This window comes from Cydia fagiglandana, chromosome 3 (assembly GCF_963556715.1).
Source record: "Cydia fagiglandana chromosome 3, ilCydFagi1.1, whole genome shotgun sequence".
NCBI classification, from domain to species: Eukaryota; Metazoa; Arthropoda; class Insecta; order Lepidoptera; family Tortricidae; genus Cydia; species Cydia fagiglandana.
Genome location: NC_085934.1, coordinates 14,646,312 through 14,660,163, shown reverse-complemented (window position 1 = coordinate 14,660,163; position 13,852 = coordinate 14,646,312). Strand labels below are relative to the sequence as shown.

The 13,852-nt window shown below is 37.5% G+C and overlaps 3 protein-coding genes across 3 annotated transcripts; 1 reads left to right on the top strand and 2 right to left on the bottom strand.

The window, feature by feature from the left end:
* The first annotated feature begins 82 nt into the window (after window positions 1-82).
* On the top strand, window positions 83-12,256 carry LOC134680174 (eukaryotic translation initiation factor 3 subunit E). The gene is made up of 9 exons (XM_063539251.1): window positions 83-308; window positions 727-843; window positions 3,266-3,433; window positions 3,904-4,026; window positions 7,045-7,286; window positions 7,845-7,979; window positions 10,563-10,757; window positions 11,618-11,852; window positions 12,107-12,256. The coding sequence occupies exons 1-9, from the start codon at window positions 213-215 to the stop codon at window positions 12,131-12,133; spliced, it is 1,338 nt and encodes a 445-aa protein (XP_063395321.1). The 5' UTR covers window positions 83-212; the 3' UTR covers window positions 12,134-12,256.
* Window positions 4,800-6,566, bottom strand: LOC134680549 (zinc finger protein 473-like). Its single transcript, XM_063539664.1, has 3 exons — window positions 5,279-6,566; window positions 5,028-5,196; window positions 4,800-4,942 (listed from the first exon to the last, which is right to left on the bottom strand). The coding sequence occupies exons 1-3, from the start codon at window positions 6,340-6,342 to the stop codon at window positions 4,853-4,855; spliced, it is 1,323 nt and encodes a 440-aa protein (XP_063395734.1). The 5' UTR covers window positions 6,343-6,566; the 3' UTR covers window positions 4,800-4,852.
* Window positions 12,257-12,676: 420 nt separating the features above from the next.
* Window positions 12,677-13,824, bottom strand: LOC134680158 (large ribosomal subunit protein mL53). Its single transcript, XM_063539224.1, has 3 exons — window positions 13,620-13,824; window positions 13,164-13,291; window positions 12,677-13,080 (listed from the first exon to the last, which is right to left on the bottom strand). Exons 1-3 carry the CDS (start codon window positions 13,763-13,765, stop codon window positions 12,920-12,922), a joined length of 435 nt encoding a protein of 144 aa, XP_063395294.1. The 5' UTR covers window positions 13,766-13,824; the 3' UTR covers window positions 12,677-12,919.
* Window positions 13,825-13,852: the final 28 nt, after the last annotated feature.

Sequence of the window (13,852 nt, the reverse complement as noted above, 5' to 3'; positions counted from 1 at the left end):
CTCATCGTACGGGTACGTTCTAAACGTTATATTTTCAGCTGGCAATACTTTTACACATTAAATTTTTTTTGAACGCAGCTTTTCGTTCGTCAGCCAAGCAACTTTGAGGTTATCCAAGACCTCTTAACTTCAACAGGCTAAAAGAAGTGTTGTTGGATTTACTTTTATAAGAAGTGAAGGTTTAAAACTTAGTAAAAGTGAAAGAGTTCATCATGAGTTATTCAAAGTTTGACTTGACTTTCAAGATAGGTCAATATTTAGACCGTCACCTTGTGTTTCCCTTACTGGAATTCTTGGCTGCTAAAGAGGTTGGTTGTCGTCACCAAAACAGCTTCAGAAGTTTACATCGAAAAATATTTATCATGTAAAATTATATAGCATTTGTCCTGTATTCTTAATTCTCAGAGAGGAACAAAAACAAACAACAGTGGACTAACCATGATATTGCAACAACAATGAGTTTTATTCTTTGAATACTTACTATAATGTTTTATCTCCGTTGGAAGAGATCCCTTAATTTTGCCATTGTAACTTATGAATGTGTAATATTTATAGTATACAATCAAGTGCTTACTATTACAAACAAAATATACAAGGAATGTACAGATTTGTGTTTAGAGTCAGATTGTGCATAAATCATTTCATTACAAAACAAAACATTATCCTGCATATATCACTTTCATTTCGTAATAAAATGTTGGACATCCCTTGTTATATCTATTTCAGACCTATGATCAATCAGAGCTACTGCAAGCTAAATTGGAGATCTTGAGCAAAACCAACATGATTGACTATGTCATAGACATCAGGAGAATGCTCTATCCAGATGAGGAAACACCAGAGGTAAGATTCATTCAAGTATATCTGAACATATAAACTTAACCTTTTCATGACCATTAATCATAATCATAAAATCATAAATCATAAATTATTTATTTGCGTGAATAGGGTCAGATTACAGTTGTTATATATACATAAAGTTCCTCCTAATTCAACCGTCCACAAACAGCATGCAAATATTTGTTGTATTTCTTAAGCTAAGTATTTATTACATTATATACATTATGTACTACAATATATCATTGAAATAATCGTGAAGTGAATAAAACATTTTATTTAACAGCCACTCATGTAGGGTTTTCTTAAATTTATTCATTGGCAAGCATTTAATGTCAGATGGCAACTTATTAAATATTTCTACACACATAGCAGGGCAGTTTTTGTTAAAAATAGCAGTTTTTTTTTTGCATTCCAACTACAAGTTGTTCACCATTTCTAGTATTTCTAGGGTATATGTCACTAGCTGTAATAAATAATTCAGGGTGTTGTTTAACAAATTTGGCTACTTCAAAAACATACAGGCAAGGAAATGGCAGGACTTTAAGCTTGAGAAACATCGGCCTACATGACTCGAGAGGGCTAATACCACAGATTGCACGAATACATTTTTTTTGGGATCGCAGTACTCTTATAATATCTATCCCATTACCCCAGACCGTGAGTCCATATCTGAGAATTGATTCGACATATCCGTAATAGGCAGCCATGGCAGTTCTGTGATCAGATGTTCTATGCAATCTATTAAGGACAAAAACAAATCTATTCAGTCTTGCGCATACAGTCTCAATATGTCCATTCCAGTTTAGCTTATTATCTAAATGTATTCCTAAAAATTTTACTATGTCACGTTCTTGTAATAAATGTCCATTGTAGCTTATAATTATAGATTGACTAGATTGATTAAAACTAGTGATGTACCGACTATTGATTTGGCCGACTAGCCGACTAATCGGCGCTCGAATGGCCGATTAGTCGGCCGACTAGTCGGCCAGATCATTAGTTTCGTATAAGTTCAGGTGAAAAACAATAGTTTTGCTCCTTTTGTTGAGCTATTCATCATATTAGCTTAGCTAAAAGGTGTTCTCTACAGGTTCAAAGACCTATCACAAGAATCCTCGTTCAATTTCAGTCTTTAGTTCTTTTATTCTACGATCCTGAGCAGACCGTCAGTACAGCTTGTAGGAGGTATTTCCAAGGCTCTATTTCCGTATGAAGTCGCCAGTTAAGAACCTATTCCCTGTGGTCAGCGTCTTCACGAGCAACGTCTAGCCCTCACGAGCCCTGTCTGTCTCTAAATTTTGCAATAACAGTTCCTCATGGTTCTACCATTAAAAAAAAAACTAAATAACAATCAAAATAATTAACTGTCGAACTTGCACATGAAATTACACGAGAATCAGTTGAGATCGACCTGAAGAGGAAAACACCAGCCTACCGACATACGATAACGATCAAACGGTCAATTATTTATATGAACAAAAGTTTTCGTATGCATCCTGATAAGGTATTTTAGTAAAATAAACATAAAACATATGGTATTATTTCATTAATAAAGTGCCGACTAATCGGCCATTTTTGCCGACTAGTCGCCGACTAATCGCCGACTACAAATGTGGCCGGATAGTCGGCTTTCCCGACTAGTCGGCGACTAGTCGGTACATCCCTAATTAAAACGTAAATACGTTGTTTTTTCCAAATTAACTTGGAGATTGTTTCCTTCAAGCCACTTTACTACACATTCTATTGCACTATTTATGTCAAATTCGTGATTTGCTTGAGTTTCTGATTGATTACTTGATACTATAATTGAAATGTCATCGGCGAATAAAATACATTTATGATGTGTGATGTCAGGAAGGTCGTTAACATATAATAGAAATCATTGACTTGATAATATAAAGTTAGTACATTTAGTGTCCCACATGCCACAACTTGATATGTCATATGGGTTGTTCACATGCAATTTTTGACATGGTGGTGAAAAGGTTAAGATATTGAAAACTAGCAGGTTGTCATTTTATTAGTCTAAGTTTATTAGCAGATCATTTGAGAAGACTGCTAACCACATTTTGAGAATAGTGGCTGCTATTTTCATATTAACAGAGCTTGAGCACAGAATAAATAATAGTACTACCATACAGAAAGGACACTTCCTACAAAACCGAAGTTTGACCGTGATTCAGGGACGAATCATGCTATCCCTTTCTAATGTATGGCTCTATCCCTTTCGGCTATTTAAGGTTGTCAAAATTCAAGTCTATTTTATCTGTGGTTGTGCACGCAAAAGGACATCAAGTGGTGCCAACCCTAATAATTGCTCGGAACAATGCTGACTCGAATGCAGCCAAGTTTGCCTGAAAGGAGGAATGTCTCCCCACTGGGTTGAGTATTTATTTTATAAAATGTTACCTTTTTTCTTTTTTAGGAGATCAAGTCCCGCAGAGGTGTAGTGCTGTCACAACTTCAAGAGCTGCAAGATGCAGTGGAGCCAGTGCTGAGATTGATGCAGAGAGATGATGTCATGAAGACAGTGGAAACCATGAGGGACCCCAAAACTCTCATAAACTATCTAACTACAAATAAGGAGTTTGAGGTTTGTCATTTTCCTTTTGTTTGTAATGTATCAATAGGTTTGGCACAACTGAGTTTTACATAGTGCAGTGTTTTTAAATATTTTTCATGATGGATCCTGTTTGTTGTAAAGAAAACAGAAAACGGTGACTTCATATTTGTTGTGTGCATATTTTATTTTTTACGAACACATTCCACAAACTCTTTATAGAGGCTTCACAAACTCCGAAGTAGTACTCCTTTGTTGTGCAAAAATGTTTTTGATTAACCTCTTGTCTGTGTATGATAAAAAATATAAAAATCCTGACCAAATTTTTGTCATCTTCTCTTCTTTCTTTTTTTAAGAATGTTTTTTTTTCTACTGTATACAGCTCATCTGAGACTTCCTCTCTTTCCGCTCACCACCACACACATATGAACTGTAAACTCAGGATAATAATTTTTGATAATCACTATGTAACAAATGATAATATTGAAATATCTCTTTTCCAGTTCAAAATTCAGATGATTGACAGCATGTACCAGCTTGCCAAATACCGCTATGAGTGTGGTAACTATGTGGAATCAGCCTCTTACTTGTACTTCTGTCAGCTAGTCATGTCGCCCACTGATAAGGTAAGAAATTGTAAATCTATAAATAAATAAATAAATATTATAGGATATTATTACACAAATTGACTAAGTCCCACAGTAAGCTCAATAAGGCTTGTGTTGTGGGTACTTAGACAACGATATATATAATAAATACATATTTATAAATACTTGAATACATAGAAAACATCCATGACCCAGGAACAAATACTATCTGTGTACATCACACAAATAAATGCCCTTACCGGGATTCGAACCCAGGACCATCGGCTTCACATGCAGGGTCACTACCCTAACTAGGCCAGACCGCTCGTCAAAATTCTATCTTCCATTTAATTTTAGAAATTACTACTTCTGTATCCAACCTAATAATAAGAATGGCTGATCATTTTTGATGCTTCTCCTTCATCTTCATTGTATGCCAATGCCAATTTTACTTTTTAATAGTCAGTGAACCTAAAAAGTATAACCACAGAATAAATAATAGTACTACCATACAGAAAGGAAACTTCCTACAAAACCGAAGTTTTACAGCGGTTCAGGGTCGAATCGTGCTGTCCCGTTCTAATATATGGCACTCTCCCTTTCGGCTATTCAGGGTTGTCAAAATTCAAGCCATTATCTTATCTGTGGTCTTGCACGCAAAGGGAAAGTCAAGATGTGCCAACCCTAATAATTGCTTGGAGAAATGCTGAGCTGAACGGAGCCGAGTTTGCACGAAGGGAGGAGTTTCGCACCCCTGGTATAACAAAGAAAAATAATAGATATTATTATATAAATTTTAATTTATTACTTTACCAAGCAAAACAAAAACTAATCTTACTACATATATGCAAACTTCAACATCAAACTAGTATTGTTGATCTTTAAGGACTTCAAATTCTTGAATATCATTTTCACTGGTCACACTATAGGCATGATTTTCTGTGTAGCTCACATCCTGTAAATAACAATCGTATACATTATATAACATAGGTAAGTACAATGCCTAACAAATAATATGACATATCTAAAAGTATACTTACACCTGTGGCCACGGTGTTATCATAGCGAGGATGGTACTGGTTTCTATGGTTCAGAAGAAGAGCTACTGAGGGAAACCATAGGCCACACAGTTCACATTGATACACTAATATGCCAAGAGCATTGATGTGGTTTTGGTGTGTTTTGGTTATGAAATGTTCCGCTTTGTACCTGAAACAAAGATATATTACGAAATTATGATTATGACCTACTAATATGAATCCGTTGAGATTTGTGTGCGAACCACCCTCACCTGTGGTTATACAAATGCTCATAGTTCCTAAACTTGCGGTCACAGGCATTGCAGAGCAATAGTTTGCCCAAATGAAAATTGTAGCAAGTTTGCAACCATGGACATGACAGCCAATGTACTTCTGCAGTTTTGTAACAGGAAAAAGCCACTTCGCAAGCATTGCAGGCGTAGTTGCTGGCGGTCGTGTGCGTTTTCGCGTGCCGCAGTAGTCGGGGAATGCTTGTGAAAACTTTTTCACAGAATTCGCATTGTAAGAGCGATGATGTCTTGATTTCACGAACACAATCCAGACTGTTCGCTTGGCAGCAGCGCGTCGCGTGTTGCATGGCCACGTCCTGTCGCGGCCACACTTGAAAGCATTCTATGCATGTCCACACTACCTGCCACCGAGGCTGAATGTCTAATATCGCATGTCGCGTAGAGTAGTGCCTCCTCAGGCCAGTTTCGTACACGAAGCATTTCCCGCACGTGCTACACGTATACGATCGAACGGGTTTCGAGCAGCTCACATCTAGGCTTTCCTTCTTTTTCGTATAGTTCAAGGCTCTATTCAACATATGGATGTTTTCCATTATGCGTGCGTTGTTCTCCTTTACTCTCGCCAGACTGTATTCTAATGGACAAATAGTACTTTCGAAACTTGCACCCGTATTATTGTGATCATATAAGTGTTTATTGACATAAATATTTGGTAACGCATTGGGATTTTTGAACGTTTGTTTTATACTCTGCTGCATATTTAAAAAGTTCTGGCTATCAATCTGGTCAGTTTCATGACTCTGCAAGTATTGTGATCCAGAAACAGATGTAGTATCAACATTATTAATTTCCGTCTCATTGACCTGTGTCGCACAGGAATCAAGATTTAAATGTTCATATTCTGGCCCTGACACAATTTTCACCACCAAATGAGATGATTTCTCTGTTGCTTTTCTCGAATTATGAGTATTGCCTTCCAACCAGTCGCTGAATCTCGTTTCCTCATTTTCACCATCGATCGTAACGTTCAAATATTTAAAATTATCGTCTGTCTCAAATCTCTCAACTACAAGTTTAGCTGACATCTTTGCGAATGTGTCGATACATTTTGACAGACAGTTGATTAATTCTTTTTAAAAATAGGCTGGCAAAAAGTTTGTATTATAACTATTTCCTAACTGAATGATACCAAACTCTTTGATCAAAATATTGATGTTAAATATTTAAAGATTTAAGCTAAGGATTTATTTAAGTATGCTAAATAGGGACCGAACATATACTTTTGCTCATGCTCATGCTTGCGAAATGCTATTATATTAAATTAATAAATGGAAATACATCGACAGAATGATCACATATTACATTACTGAGTCAAAGGTAAAGTGTTGGCTACTTAGCCACAGCGTAAATCAGACATTACGTACATGACGTGACCAATCGCACACAGTGATACGCTAGAGCTTTACCTGGACAAATGCAGATACCTGGCCACTTCCTGGAGCCCTAGCGTGAGGGTATAAAACTTTGTAGGACAGTATATTTTCCTCATTTTCCAAAAATCTAAGGGGCTGTCCATAAATTACGTCATCGATTTTTGACGATTTTTGCCCCCCCTCCCCCCACACACAATCATCCAAAAATCATGCTTAAATGATCCCATTTCCTCCTACTTCATGCTACCGTCATCCGATGTCCAGCCCCCCCCCCTAATTTGAAATGACGTAATTTATGAATAGCCCCTAATTGGTGTGCAATGTTTATTCATGGCACTTTCTTTATTGTCTCAGAACTACCTGTCAGTATTATGGGGCAAGTTGGCCAGCGAGATCCTCGTGCAGAACTGGGACGGCGCGCTGGACGACCTCACCAAGCTGCGCGAGTTCATCGACAACGGCGCGGCCGGCGCCGCCGCCACCAACATGCAGGCGTTGCAGCAGCGCACGTGGCTGGTCCACTGGTCGCTGTTCGTCTTCTTCAACCACGTCAAAGGTCGCGACCTCATCATAGAGATGTTCCTGTACAAGCCACTGTAAGTATACCTCCAAGCAGGAGCCGCGGCAGCGTCTGATCACGGCTTTACTAACCAGGCCATAGTGCTCACTCCATACATCAGTTCTGGTACCAAAACGACTATTATTTTCGTAGTTCGTAGTCGACATCTAGCATCGAGTAGCGGAATTATCAGAACTGCTACTTGGCAATATATGTAGCGGCAACCGAAAAGTCTAATGCTCAACAGTTTTTAGCTAATATTATACACGTATCAACCGGAACTCTATTTTCACCTCTTTCTGCTTCTAATATTAGTTGTAAATTGTTCTTCAATACAATTTTCGAGAGTCGCCACACGAGAGACATCTAGTATCGAGTAGCGGTACTGATAACCGCTACTCGACGCTAGATGTCGACTGCGAAAATAATAGTCGTTTTGGTACCAAAACTGATGTATGGAGTGAGCACTCTATTCTTACTATATTTCTCTAGGACCAGGCTAAGGGCTGTCATATCATCATAGAGATCTTCCTCCTAGTCCTAATCATAAAAAAATCGTATTTATAACATTAGTGACCTTGTATATTATTTGCAGGTACTTGAACGCTATCCAGACGATGTGCCCGCACATCCTGCGGTACTTGGCCACTGCCGTCATCATCAACAGGTCGCGAAGGAACGCCCTCAAAGATCTTGTAAAAGTAATCCAACAGGAAGCATACACGTACAGGTAATTTTTAATGTACAACTAATATACAATTATCATAGTTAAACAAACTTACTTATGTTCTAAATGGATTGCATTGCAAGGGAATACAACGCGTTGTAGCATTTCAACCCAGTTAGGCCCCCCTCCCCCACATCTGGCGTCTTTCGAGCGTCGGCGTCCACAATTCTATGGCCACTGCTCGACGCAACGTCGACGCAGCGTCGACGCAACTGCGCAGCGACGTTATTTACCATAGCGCTGACCAGACGCCGACACTCGAAAGACGCTAGATGTGGGGGGGCCCTTACTGCATTATGTACGAGCTTTCGGCAGGCGTGTCTCACTCCGCAATTTCGTCGCTTTGCTACAGGTAGCTAAAAGTACATCCGTTCGGCCCCGATTTTAGGGTTTGCCATAAGCCGCGCGTGCCGCTGTCACCACCTAGCGGCCATATCTGTGTTGATCGTAACAGACGCGTTTTGTTAGAGAGTGAGTCTTCTGTACTTAGTACTATTATTTATTCTGTGCTTTCGGGGACTTGCAGCGCCATCTACTGGCAGTTCTTTTTACTTGCTTCAGTATCCCTTTGTCTATCTATCATTGATATAGAATAAGAACTGGATACCCAATCAGCCGCAAAAAATGGCCCCGCAAAAGTAACGTTAAAACAGATCACGCGTTACTTTTTCATTTAGTCTTGTTTGGAACGCTCATATGTGAAGTTGTCAACAATGACGAAATGTGCAGTAAAAATATGCAAAAATAACAACGATAAAAAAAGGAAAAAGGATGGAATATATTTCTTTCGGTTAGTTCTTTTGATAGCATCACAGAATTTATGTAATCTGGTAGTAATTTCATGGTTTTGAATAAATTATTTTGTTAGTACCAAAGAATCCCTGTCAAGGAACAAAAATCTAATGAGTCGATGTGAGGTCTATATATTTTTTTATTTTTATATAGAATTCGTAAGGAATATTATTATGTTTAAATTCAAGATTTCCAAGAAAACCTATGCGACGTGCAGAGTGGACTGCTATTATAGCAAGAGATAGGGGTGATGCACTTTTTAAGCCATACAAAACGGCACTTGTGTGTTCGGCCCATTTCCCTGTTTCCGAGATATACACGGCCAATAAGGGCCTACATCGTCTAACTGCAAATGCTAAACCTAAAAGACAGTTATTTAATAAGTTGAATTTATTTCAAGGCAATTAAAATTTTAAGATGTAGGTATGTAGTTTAGTTAAATACTTTTAAAAAAACCGGCCAAGTGCGAGTCGGACTCGCGTTCCAAGGGTTCCGTACATTAAGTCCGACTCACGCTTGACTGACACACGAAACCCTAAAAGCCCACGGAGCTCCCGATAAAATTAAACCATGCCAAGAACCCGTGTACGTTAGTTATAATGTGTAATAACTTATTACACATTATAAGTATATAATAACCGCGATAGTTTAAGGAAGAATATAAAGTTTTATTTCTCATTTTGATTTTTCTGTAAAATTATATTAAAGTATACCAAAGCGACTCCATTCGTTCATTATTTTAGTTTGACGTAAATACAATGGTCACATGACGTTTCATGCCATCGCATTAAAAGTTTTAACATTGTTGGTACTTATGTTTGCAAATTTGACACTTAATGCTTACGGCAGTAAGTTCTTTTCCGTACGAAACATTTATCTTGACTCAAAATTTACGTAAGCGTTTTTATCATCAATGCAATTGGTGCGAAATGTCATTCTGCTCCACATTTGTTGACGTTTTTGTTCCGCTCTGTGTGTCTATTTCTAATATTAAGTCAGTGCTATCTATGGAAATTTTAATGAGTGAGAAGATAAAAACACGATAAAAAGGACCATCAAATAGTTCCCAATGGAAATTTCGAGTAGGTACAGATGTAAGTAGTGCATAATTGTTTTCCATCGTATTTTCTCGGAAATGTTCGTATGTGTCATGCTACTTCAGCCTATCTTAGTACTTTTTGTACCGAGACTGGCTGAAATAGCAAAACATGTTCCTACGTTTCCGTAAAAAAAACCGGGCAAGTGCGAGTCGGACTCGCGCACGAAGGGTTCCGTACCATAATGCAAAAAAAAAACAAAAAAAAAGCAAAAAGAAAACGGTCACCCATCCAAGTATACTGACCACTCCCGACGTTGCTTAACTTTGGTCAAAAATCACGTTTGTTATATGGGAGCCCCATTTAAATCTTTATTTTATTCTGTTTTTAGTATTTGTTGTTATAGCGGCAACAGAAATACATCATCTGTGAAAATTTCAACTGTCTAGCTATTACGGTTCGTGAGATACAGCCTGGTGACAGACGGACGGACGGACAGCGAAGTCTTAGTAATAGGGTCCCGTTTTACCCTTTGGGTACGGAACCCTAAAAAACGATGTTAAACAATTATGCACTACATGTGTACTAATTTTATTATGGATTCAAACCATGAAGGGCCGATGTTTATTTACTACTCAAAATAAATTATAATTTTATTTTAACTCTTTAAACACAATGCGGAAGTCTACTAGTACTAGTGGTAGCGTAAGTGGAAACAAATTAGATTCAATTACTTACATTAAAATGTTTGTCACAGGGACCCGATCACAGAGTTCATTGAACATCTGTACGTGAACTTTGACTTCGAGGCGGCGCGCCGGAAATTAAATCAATGCCAAGCCGTACTGTTGACCGACTTCTTCCTGATCGCCTGCCTCGAGGAGTTTGTGGAGAACGCGCGTCTCATGATCTTCGAGACCTTCTGTCGCATCCATCAAGTCATCAGCATTGGGTAAATTTATATTTCATTATTTATGTCAAATGGTAAAATCCTACAAAAAGGCCTGCGGCAAAAATGGCTACTCAATGGCTCAAAATGGTCCTGTCTTGTTCATCATAGATAAAGTAAAAAAATGGCGGGACGATTTGGACGCAAGAGATGTCGAATGGAGAAAAAGAGGGATAACTTTTGCCCAGCTGAAGTGAGACACGTAGGCAAACAAAACTGAATCTTTCAAATATCAAATATCAACATTTATTCAGCAAATAGGCCACAAGGGCACTTTTACACGTCAACATTGAATTTACATAAAAGCAAAAATAATAACATCAACAATTTTATAAAATAGAACTAACAATTCAATCTAACGTATTACAATTACTAAGAGATGTATATGGTCTCTTAATGTCGAATTACATACAAAATACAGATAAAAAAACACAAAAAAATCTATAATATTTAGAGGTGTAAATGTCTCTAGGTGTCAGAACTATAAGATTATATAGTTTATCAAGTTATCCTTAGAGGTGTATAGGGTCTCCAAGAGTCAATATCCTGTATAATTAATACATTCATTAATAGAAAAGAAACATACGAGAACAGAATGAGGCGTCTCACTGTAATTAATTAATAAAAATTAAGTTACTAAGTATAATAGCTCGTGTTAGCTTAAACAGACCAGTCTCCACAAACAGCACCTTTGAAAGACACTTCAATCTCTTAAAGTCTCAAAAGGGTACACTTGGTCTTGGTATTAAAATTCTTTGTAAACCGATTCCATTTCGATTGTCGCCCACATTTTTTTTAGGTATATTCTGCAGTCGCGCTCTGTAAATAATTTTACCAAGATATAATTAATTATATTTCTCTAGAATGTTGGCTGAAAACCTGAACATGCAGCCGGACGAGGCCGAATGCTGGATCGTGAACCTGATCCGCAACGCGCGGCTGGACGCCAAGATCGACTCGAAGCTGGGCCACGTGGTGATGGGCGCGCAGCCGCTGTCCCCGTACCAGCAGCTCGTCGAGCGCATCGACTCGCTCGCCGTGCGCTCCGAGGCGCTCACCTCGCTCGTCGAACGCAAACATAAAGCCCGCAATCAAGATGTAAGTTATGTCACCTTGACATATGAGTGATATATTACTTCGTAAAGACGGGCGCCTACAAAGTGGGGCAATTCGTTGGTGCGCAAATCGCGTTTTTGCACATGTTTGGTCGGCATTATATGGGCCTATCTTTACTTTTGAATCTTTGTTGGTGACGGTATTCACTTGCTTCCAATATTCACGATATATGTATATATTGTAAATTATCATACATAATATTTCAAGATTGCTAATATTGCTATATTTATTTACAGATCCGTTGGGGAGCCCAAGAATTCTAAGTCAAGGAGACTGTTTAGTCACTCTACGCCCTCTACAGATATTGGTGGTTACAGGACAAAAGTTTACTACGGTTCATGTGTATAATGCGATTTGTATTAAATATACTTATTATTAACTACAATCATTTAAATGTTTTATTTAATTTAACTGGTCAAATTCTAGATATTTATAAACAACCACAGACACTTGCTACCAGGACCTGGCAGAAATACTCAGATTAATGGTATTGAGGTAACATTCTAGTCTTGAAACGCTTAGGGCATGTTCATAAATTACGTCATCGATTTTTGACGACCCCCCCCCCCCCCCCAAGTCATCCAAAAATCATGCTTTTACATTCTAGTCTTGAAACGCTTAGGGCATGTTCATAAATTACGTCATCGATTTTTGACGACCCCCCCTCCCCTAGTCATCCAAAAATCATGCTTTTACCTTATGAAGAAAAAAAAAATTATAAACTAATTTATCTGTATAATTTATAAATGCTCTTTTCAAGAAAGGAGAGGGTTTTTTACATTACCAAAAAATAACTATAAACAAATATTGATTAATTATATATTTATTTAAACATTTTTGTACATTAAATATTAAGCTAACTAATCCACTGGTTTAATTGTAACAAATCGAGAAAGAATAAAGGCAACCAAGATTGTTGAGATGACAAAGAATACAACAAACACATAGAATGTGTCCTCAGAGAACACATCTGTGAATGCCGGTATGTGACTATAGAACTCCTCCACTACCTGAAGGAACCCTCCTTTGGTGTTGCGGCCCATCTCTTATCACTTCTTCTTAGTCTTTTTCTTTTCAGATTTGGTCTGGATTGTTGAGACGGGTTGCTCTATGGGTGCTAGCGCCGAAATATGTTTATTTAATAACTGTAGCAGCTCCAGACAAGTTAAGTTACCACTCTTCAGAGTTACTTTTTTGTAATTGGCAGTTTCTGAAATTAAAATTAATTTTTACATTATTTGTGATATACAATTTAGTTGCAACTAAAATGTATTAATATATTTCTCATCTCACCAGCTATTGAAGGTGTAAGGATGATATCTACAGTAGGCTCGCTGCGGTCACATACAATATCTGTTTTCAGAGCACAATTAGGATTTGTTATGGCGATTTTTGGCGAACTTATATAGTGCAGGAAGTTTCTGAAAATTTAAATTATAATTGTATGATGGTTCTATTAGCAAGATATACAATGAACACACATCTATATAGTAAGTTAATGGTAAACTATGACTATTATGAGATAATAGGTAATAAATATTGCTCAAACGAAATGCGTCGAAATTAGACCAAATAAATAGGTTAAAACATCTTTTACTCTCTTGTGTGGATAAGGTCAATAAGGTGCCACAGAGTTTATCAAGTACATAAAACAATTCAAATGCTAAAAGTGTATACGACAAGTTACATTAAAAAATATAAACAATTAGGTACTGTGAAACATTTTAGGTCTACATAATAACTATGTACCTTGTTTCTGTAACGTTGTTACCAAAAGGGTCGAATTTAACAGTAATTCTTTTCGCAGCTTTCAAATTCACAGCTCTTAACTGTTTTCCGATTGCAGAAACTACTCCTCCAGACCTTCGCAATGTTCCACTGAAAGGAATCGACATATTATAGATCTTTCGAATTTTCAGGAAGAAAATATATATTTATATTCTAACCTAGCTATAAATACTGAAGTTTGTTTATGAAGATAG